Source organism: Sprattus sprattus (genome assembly GCF_963457725.1).
Source record: "Sprattus sprattus genome assembly, chromosome: 17".
In the NCBI taxonomy this organism is placed as follows: domain Eukaryota; kingdom Metazoa; phylum Chordata; class Actinopteri; order Clupeiformes; family Clupeidae; genus Sprattus; species Sprattus sprattus.
Window position 1 is genome coordinate 13,189,384 of NC_137915.1, and position 8,886 is coordinate 13,198,269.

The 8,886-nt window shown below is 47.3% G+C and overlaps 1 protein-coding gene across 2 annotated transcripts in view; it reads left to right on the plus strand.

Moving 5' to 3' along the window:
• ctnnd2a (catenin (cadherin-associated protein), delta 2a) overlaps positions 1-8,886 on the plus strand; it is a gene marked incomplete at both ends in the record, with an annotated part of 269,841 nt that overhangs the window by 51,885 nt on the left and 209,070 nt on the right. For both annotated transcript variants that reach the window (XM_080854737.1, XM_080854738.1), the window contains one exon: positions 6,462-6,574. In XM_080854737.1, coding sequence (XP_080710863.1) covers positions 6,462-6,574 — 113 coding nt within the window. The remainder of the gene's footprint in view (positions 1-6,461; positions 6,575-8,886) is intronic.

Sequence of the window (8,886 nt, forward strand, 5' to 3'; positions counted from 1 at the left end):
GGAAGCTGTGTAGGTAGACTAAAGTGCATTAGATGGTGCAGACACTCCTAACCCACCCCCTAGGGAAAGGTTACTGGAGACCTGAGATGCAAGCGTGTCTATGTGTGTGTGTGTGTGTGTGTGTGTGTGTGTGACTGTGTGTGTGTGTGCGTGTGCATGTTTCTGTGTGTGTGTATGTGTGTGTGTGGGCGTGCGAGATAGAGCGAGATCTCTTACAGAAACTCACCATATCAGTTAGATACCATCTCTTAGAAGGGCCTCTAACTGTCAATAACTGTCACTACACTCAAAAACATGTTGGCAAGATACTAACTCCAGAAGCGAAGGTGTTTTGATGGATTTCTGTATGATAGACTCAAGGTTTTGGCCTTGTGTGTGGTGTGTGTATCTGTGTGGGTGGCTGAGTTTGTGTGTCTGTGACTGTATGTCTAGAAAGCCTTTTTTCATAAGAACAACTCTTTTTTTCACTTTAACCAAGAGCAACCACCTGGCACATTGTTTACCCAAGTTCAGAACATGCTGTTGAAAAGTAATCCTTCACACTGTCTTACTTTTTTTACAAGCTCACACACACTAACACACACACACACACACACACACACACACACACACACACACACACACACCGCGTTCAAAGATGCACTCTTTTTCGGTTCTGAGGTTTCAGGGCGGACAAAAGGGGGTATTGTGTTTCAGCCCCTTGAGTGAGGGAAAGTGTGTGTGTGTGTGTGTGTGTGTGTGTGTGTGTGTGTGTGTGTGTTTGTCACTGAATGCTTCTTAGCCTCCTCATCACCCTCGTCCATCACCTGCACTGAGTGGATGGGCAGACAAGGATGAGGCTTGTGTGTGTGTGTGTGTGTTTGTGTGTGTGAATGTGTGTTTGTATGTGCATAAATGTGCTTGTGTTTGTTTTCCTGTGTGCGCGTGTGCCTGTTTGTGTGTGTGTGTGTGTGTGTGTGTGTGTGTGTGTGTGTGTGTGTGTGTGTGTATAAGTATGTGTGTGTGTTTCTGATTGTTTCCATCTTAGCATGCACGAGAAGCCTACAGCTAACCTTTCCAGGGTGCCTTTCTTCTGAATGATTGCATTCATTGCAGGGGACCAACACGCTCAGCCCTGCACTGCTCTCTCTGTGTGTTTGCGCCTGCTGTTGTCATGGACTCGTTTATTGCCGCGCACACAAAGCCTGTGAGACCTTGCCTTTGATGAGGTTCTGATGGGCCATGCAAAGCCCGCTCATCTCTATAGTGGAACCAGAAGCGGCAGCAGCGGCTGCTTACTGAATCGGAAAACAGCGCTAATTTATGGCGGCCGCCGTTGTAAAGGGCCTTTAGCGACGAACAACACACATACAAACACACACACACACACACACACACACACACACACACACACATACACAAACACTCACACACACACACACACACACACACACACACACACACACACACACAAACATACACACACACACACACACACACACACACACACACACACACATACACACACTGTAAAGGGCCTTTAGAGCGCCTCAAAGCACAATCCCACGCGCCAGAGTGTCCGCAGAATCAATACTGCACAAGGACCCACAGTGACGGAGGGTCAAGAGAGGATTTTTTTCTTTATGTAGAGAAATCTACTCCATTCCCCCATCTCCAGTCACAAGGACATTAGTGAGTCTGATTTTTTTTCTCCACAGTATTGAGGCCAGTCCAGTCATGGAACATTAGATCAGTGGGTTCCTCCCTCTTTGTCTCCCTCTCTCTCTCTCTCTCTCTCTCTCTCTCAACTATCCCTCTCTTTCTCTCTCTCAACTATCTCTCTCTCTCAACTATTCCTCTCTCCCAGGAGAGAAAGTTAGCCTGTCTTGAGCTGCTCTGATACCCAGTGCTCAGCTCACTGGCTCTGACTGGATTGCTTGGGGAAGATGCCAGACGTGAACTCAAAAACAAAACAGCAAATATTCGACGGTGAACAACAACAAAATAAACTAAACACATACACAAACACCCACACGATAACACCACTGCACCCCCCCCCAAACACCAACAGGATCACACCAGTGCACCCCCCCCCCCAAAAAAAAATACCAACAGGATCACACCAGTGCACCCACCCCAAACACACAGATGATCACTTCAGCGTTCACACAAACACATACACAAACAGCATCACACCAGCCCCACCACCCCCAAACACATAAACACACTCACAGTATCACACCAGTGCCCCCCCCCCCCCCCAAATACAAACATACACAAACAGGATCACACCAATGCCCCCGCACCACCAAACACATACATGTTCACAAACATGATTACAACAGTGCCCCCCCCCCCCCCCCCCCCACACACACCAACCAACACATACATGTACACAAACAGGATCACACCAGTGCCCCCTCCCCCCCCCCAATGCCCCAGCTCCTTCTCTTCTCTTCTCTTCCTAGCTTTCCTTTCTTGGGGAGGGAAGTGCAACTGGGTCCAGCCTATGGGAGCGGAGAATAGTGGCCAGACAGGAGAGCGATTGGGGAGCCACAGAACCTGGCAGGAGAGCGGTGGTGGGAGGATCCTCCTGTGATGAAATGATGCATAATAAACCCAAAAAGAGGGAGAGAGTGAGGGAGGGAAGGAAGAAAGGAGGAGGAGGAAAAAGAGAAGGAGGAGGAGAGTGGAAAAAAGAGGAGAGGACAGAAGAAGGAAGAGAGGGAGAGAAGAAGAGAAAGATGGAGAAAGGGAGGGAAGAAGATAGAGAGGGAGGGGGCAGGTGGTGTTGGGTGGACAGGACTGAATTTTCCGTTGCCATGGAGACCTTTGTGCCTGGCTGAGCCCTGCTTCTCTTCGCCTGGGAGGCGGTGTGTGTGTGTGTGTGTGTGTGTGTTTGTTAAGCGAGGCTCGCAGTCACTGACGGAATGCCTCTGACTTGGACGCAGCACCTGATGGAGGGATGCTAAAGAGTGAGAGATAGATAGCGAGAGAGAGAGAGAGAGAGAGAGGGAGGTTGTGAACGTGTGTTGGCTATGGTCTCTTCCGGAGTATGTTACATGTACAGGTAACTCCTCTTTTATTCTGTAATCTGTTTTTCCTAGAGGCGGACGGTAAAGGCAGGTATCTATCTGCAGGGGAGAGTCTGACTTCCTGAAAAGTTGCACTCAGCTCGGCGATCTTTTTATTTGAGCCGTTTGTGCTCTCATCTGTCAGATATATGTTGGGAATTATGACGTATTTCATTCCCGTCTGTGGATTGTATCTCGTTTGTTTTGTTTGGACATAGCGCAATACTTTCACTTGTCCAGCAGTCAAATAGTCTCATTGCAGGAGACCAATTTTGTATAATTTTTTTGGATGACAACAGATTTTATGCTGAAACTCTGATGCTCCTCTGCCATTCAAATGCATTTATTTTTATTATCCGCCGTCCAACGACGGAATAGGAGCACTGAGGGCTAAATGTCTTGTAGCCGCCTGTGCTGTAAGGGCTGAAAGGGATCAATGTACTCCTGTGCGTTGATACAGTATGTGTGTGAGCCAGTCAGAGAAACTACAGGATGTAAGGGAGAGTCTCGGTATATAAAGTTTATGTGTGTGTGTGTGTGTGTGTGTGTGTGTGTGTGTTTGTGTGTGTGTGTATATACTCCTTTGTGTTTACATGTGAGAGCCACACACACACACTGTAAGCAGTCCAACTGAAATAAAGTGAAAAAGATTGACGGAGAGGCAGTCAGAGAAACAACAGAATGTAAGAGAGAGACTTATTATAATAAGTCTGTGTGTGTGTGTGTGTGTGTGTGTGTGTGTGTGTGTGTGTGTGTGTGTGTGTGTGTGTGTGTGTCAGCTAGCTTCTTTCACTGTTTAATTGTAGAAGTCCATATCTGCATTGACCCGCGGGTGCGGGTGATTGGGTGTGTTGAGGGGTGTGGGTGATGGGATGTGTTGGGATGTGTTGAGGGGTGCAGGTGATGGGGTGTGTTGAGGGGTGCCGATGATGGGGTGCGGGTGATTGGATGTGTTGAGGGGTGCAGGTGATGGGGTATGTTGAGTGGTGCCGATGATGGGGTGTGTTGGGATGTGTTGAGGGGTGCAGGTGATGGGGTGTGTTGGGATGTGTTGAGGTGCGGGTGATGGGGTGTCTTAGAGAGGTGCGGGTGATGGGGTGTGGGTGATGGAATGTGTTGAGGGGTGCGGGCGATGGGATGTGTTAGAGGGTTGCGGGCAGCAGGCAGTAGTGAGTGTGCTTTGCTCTGAGCTCTACATCATCTTATTCAGTCATTAAGCCCCACAGATGGCTCTCGCTGCTGATCGATGGGCTCCCCCATCCAACATCCGCCACCCTCACCCTCTCTCTCTCTCTCCCTCACCCTCTATCCCTTCTCTCCCTCTCTTTTCTCTCTCTCTGTCTCCCTCACCCTCTCTTTTCTCTAACCGTCTCCCTCACCCTCTCTCTTCTCTCTCTCTCCCTCCCTCTTTTCTCACTCGCCCTCGATCTCTCTTCTCTCTCTCTCCCTCTTGCTCTCTCTTCTCTCCCTCTCGATTTCTCTTCTCTCTCTCCCCCTTTTCCTCTCTTTTCTCTTCCTTGCTTCTCTCTTTCCCTTTTTCCTCTCCCTCTTGCTTCCTTTTCCTCTCCCCCACTGTTTCACAGCCTCTTTTTCTCCCCTCTCTCTTTGGTTCAATAAATGAGTGTAAAACCTTGCTCTCCCTCCTCTCCTACCCCCTCCCTATATCTCTCTCTGCTCTCTCTGTCTCTCTCTCTCCCACCCTGTATTTCCCTCCCTCTTTCCTCCTCTCCCCAGTATTCTCCACGTGGCCAGGGATCAGCTCTCTATCGATCCACTCCACACTCGCCATAATTAATCCAAATCTGCTGCTGAGAAATACCAGAAGAGTCTCTGATTGAATTTCTGATTTCTAATTTTAAACCTCATCCATCTGGGTTATGAGCTCTCTCTCTCTTGCTCCTACTTACTTTTCTCTCTCCCAATCTCTTTCCTTTTTCTTCTATCCATGTGAGAGTCTTTTACTCACTATTTTCTCTCTCTCATTTCTCTGTGTCTGTCCTCAATCTCCTTCTGTCTCTCTCTCTCTGTCGCTTTCTCTCTCTCTTTCTCTCTTTCACTCTGCCTCTCTTACACTCACACACAAACACACTCATTCACACTCACACACACACACATACATACACACACACACACATACACGCTCACTCTGTGTGTATGTGCGTGTGTGAGAATGTGCGTGTGTCTGTGTGTGCCTGCGTATGTGTAAGTGCCTTTATGTGTGTGTAGGTGTGTGCATGAGTGTGTGCATGATTGTGTGCGTGTTTGTGTATGTGTGTGTGTGTGTGTGTGTGGCCTGTAGCAGAATGAGGGCCAGTAATGCTGACTGGGCTTTTCCATCTCCTGCCCCTCCTCGTCATCATCCTGGATATTAGCGCCGATTAGCACCTCAGAAGGGTGGCCAAAGATTTGCCTGTTTAGATTTATGACCACCACGAGTGATGCTGCAGTGCTGAGGGTGCTTTTTTAGTCGGACAGTTTGATATCACCTCCCAGAGCTCAGTATGTCTCTCTCACTGTGTGTCTCAGTATGTCTCAGAGACTCTGTGGAGCAGGTCTGAGGTTATGGATTAGTGTTTGGGGGCATAGGTGTAACGTTTCCCCCTCTCTTTTCTCTTTCTCTTCTTCTCTTTCTCTCTCTCTCTCTCTCTCACCTTCTCTCTCTTCCTTCCTCCCTCCCTCCCTCTGAAATGTGCTCTGTGGTTTTGATGAATAGTGGCGTCTCAGCAGAAATCTGCTGGCTGCTGTCACTGACGCCCGGCTCGTATTAATAAGTGTCACGGCTCATGTTACAACATCGCGCCTCATAATGCTGTTAAGTTTAGCTTGCTTTGCTCTGACAAAAACTAAACTGTTGTTTATTATTTTGAAATTCGCTTTTCTTCTCAAGATGCATGTGAACTGTGTCAGCTCATGAAAAGTGTCAGCCCATATTACTGTATAATTGCCATCTTATATTTTACATTTTTAGGCTTAATCTGTGGTGATATATGCTGATATTTTCCTCTAAGATCTCATGCTGGTATTCAGATTGGACCGTGCAGCCATAGAAAAGCTATTTGTGTTTTCATTTATTTAAGAAGACGCTGTGTTGTTTACATATCTATATATGTCATTTTATATTTCTAGACATGTCATGTTCCATATATAGTTACACAATCAGCATGGAATAAACAAGGAAAGCAAAGTGGCTGCCCTTGTCATTTGTTAGAGTATATTTATGCATACATCAGTTGACACAATTGTGTGTGTGTGTGTGTGTGTGTGTGTGTGTGTGTGTGTGCATGCTGGTAATGTAATGGTCTGTCTTGGTTGTGTAACACTGGACACTGGTGGTGTGTGTAAGAAAGTCTTTGTGTTACCCTGAATGCTACTGTGTGCCTTCATCTTCATCTTCCTCTTCCTCTGCAGGAGCTGCAGTTTGAGCGCTTGACTCGTGAGCTGGAGGCCGAGAGACAGATCGTCGCCACACAACTGGAGAGATGCAAACTGGGTTCTGAGACCGCAAGCATGAGCAACATCAGGTGAGGCGCAGAGAGCTGTGTGTGTGTGTGTGTGTGTCTGCACGTTTGGATGTATCTGTGTGTGTGTGTGTGTGTGTGTGTGTGTGTGTGTGTGTATGTGTGTGTATGTGTATGTGTGTGTGTTTGCTCTTTCTGAGGTGTGGTTCAGTATTGCGAAATGAACATGTCCTTTTGCAATGCACAGAATGCTGCTATTTTTCAAATGGCTTACAAGGATTCACTGTGTGTGTGTGTGTGTGTGCTTGTGTGTTTGGAAGGGGGGTCAGAATGTGTGTGGCAGTGAACTTCTCTGAGAAGGCACCTGAGGTAGCCTGTGTATGTTTTTCCGCATGAGGGGAGCAGGTCCTGTCTATTCCCTCTCTCTCTCTCTATTTCTCTCTCTCCCCCTATCTCTCTTTCTCTCCCTCTCTCTCTCTCTCTTTCTCTCTCTATCTCTCTTTCTCTTTTTTCTGTCTCCCCCCCCCCCCTTCTCTCTCCCTCCCTGTCCCCCACTCTCTCTCTCTGCCTCTGTCTCTGCCTAGCAGTGGCTCAGGGAATCAAATGCATGAGAGAACAGCACCTGGGTCCCCGTGCTTACACTGCTGAAGACTGTCACACACACATGCATGCACAGTCATACACATACACACACACATACACATACACACACGCGCACGCACGCACGCACTCACGCACAACGCACACACACACACACACACACACACACACACACACACACACATGCACACTTGTCCACACACATGCATGCCCACTTGCACACACACGCACACACACACACACACACACACACACACACACACACACACACACACACACACACACACACACACACACACACACACACACACACACACATGCTCATACACATGTGTAGACACACAGACACCTTAATACACACCTCACATGCTTTGAAAAAAAGACGGTGCACAGTCCCCAGTATACAAGCACCCACTGAACACACATGCATATACCTCACCAAAGTGCAAAAAATACACACATACCCACACACATGCATGCCCACTCGTGCTCACACACACACACATACATTGTACCACTGTGACTGCTGTAGTCACACTGATTGTATGAAGTTATATCTGCAGTTTTACTATTAAAGTTGACATGTCTTCTTCATGACAAGAGACAAGAGCGGGTCAGTCAGAGTGTACCTTGTTTTTTTAAAGAGATCTCGCTGCAAGGTCAATCAAATACAATAACCTCCTTAAGTACTTCCCATATATTCCTTCTTGTGCCAAAAGTTGCTAATTATGCTTCACAATTACTTTCTTGACCTTGCCGGCACCAGAAGGGCCTCTAAATTGTTTCCCTTGCTGCTAAGATCAGCCTTAGTGTGTGTGTGTGTGTGTGTGTGTGTGTGTGTGTGTGTGTGTGTGTGTGTGTGTGTGTGTGTGGAGGGGGGGGGGATGTCACTGTCTCCAGTGCCTGTTAATTAGTTCCTGAATGCTGAAGGCTTTGAACTTGAACCGTTCACTGACTGAATTTAAATGCCCAGCTCATAGACACACAAACACACACACACCACACAAACACACACACACCACACACACACACACACACACACACACACACACACACACACACACACACACACACACACACACACACACACACACACACACACACACACACACACACACACACACACACACACACACACACACACACACACACACACACACACACACACACACACACACAGACATATGCTGATGTGACTGATGATATTAATAATATTTAAACTGACCAACGTGAAAAGTGAACTGTGTATTTGTCTGTGTGTGTGTGAGTCTGTTGTGGAGGGGGTGGAGGGTGCCCATTGGTATGTCACCTAGAATAAAGACATGATGTGTTGGGACTCCCTGATCACTATCAGTATGTGTGCAGTCTCCCTCATAACCCCTGTGAAGGCGTAGATGATGATGATGATGATGATGATGATGATGATGGAAGGAGGAAGAGCCGTGCGATGGCAGGCAGAATTAATGGATAAAGCTAAAATAAGGTCTGAAGTGTGTCTGCAGGCCAGCTGATTCTCCATGGAGAATGTTATTGGATGTTGATTTCTTGTGTTCTTCTCATTTACAACAACTTTGCAACCCCACAACCACACAATCCCCTCAGATTTAAAGTAACACTATGCTACAATTGGCCCCTTTTGGGGTATGGTTTTATAGGCAACTAGTTTTGGTACCACCCTCAAATTCATATTGATAGCATATGGTCATGTGAAGGACAGATACATCCCTGTGTCTTTCCCACTAGCCATCCAGGATATGCACTATGTAGTTCTGTGT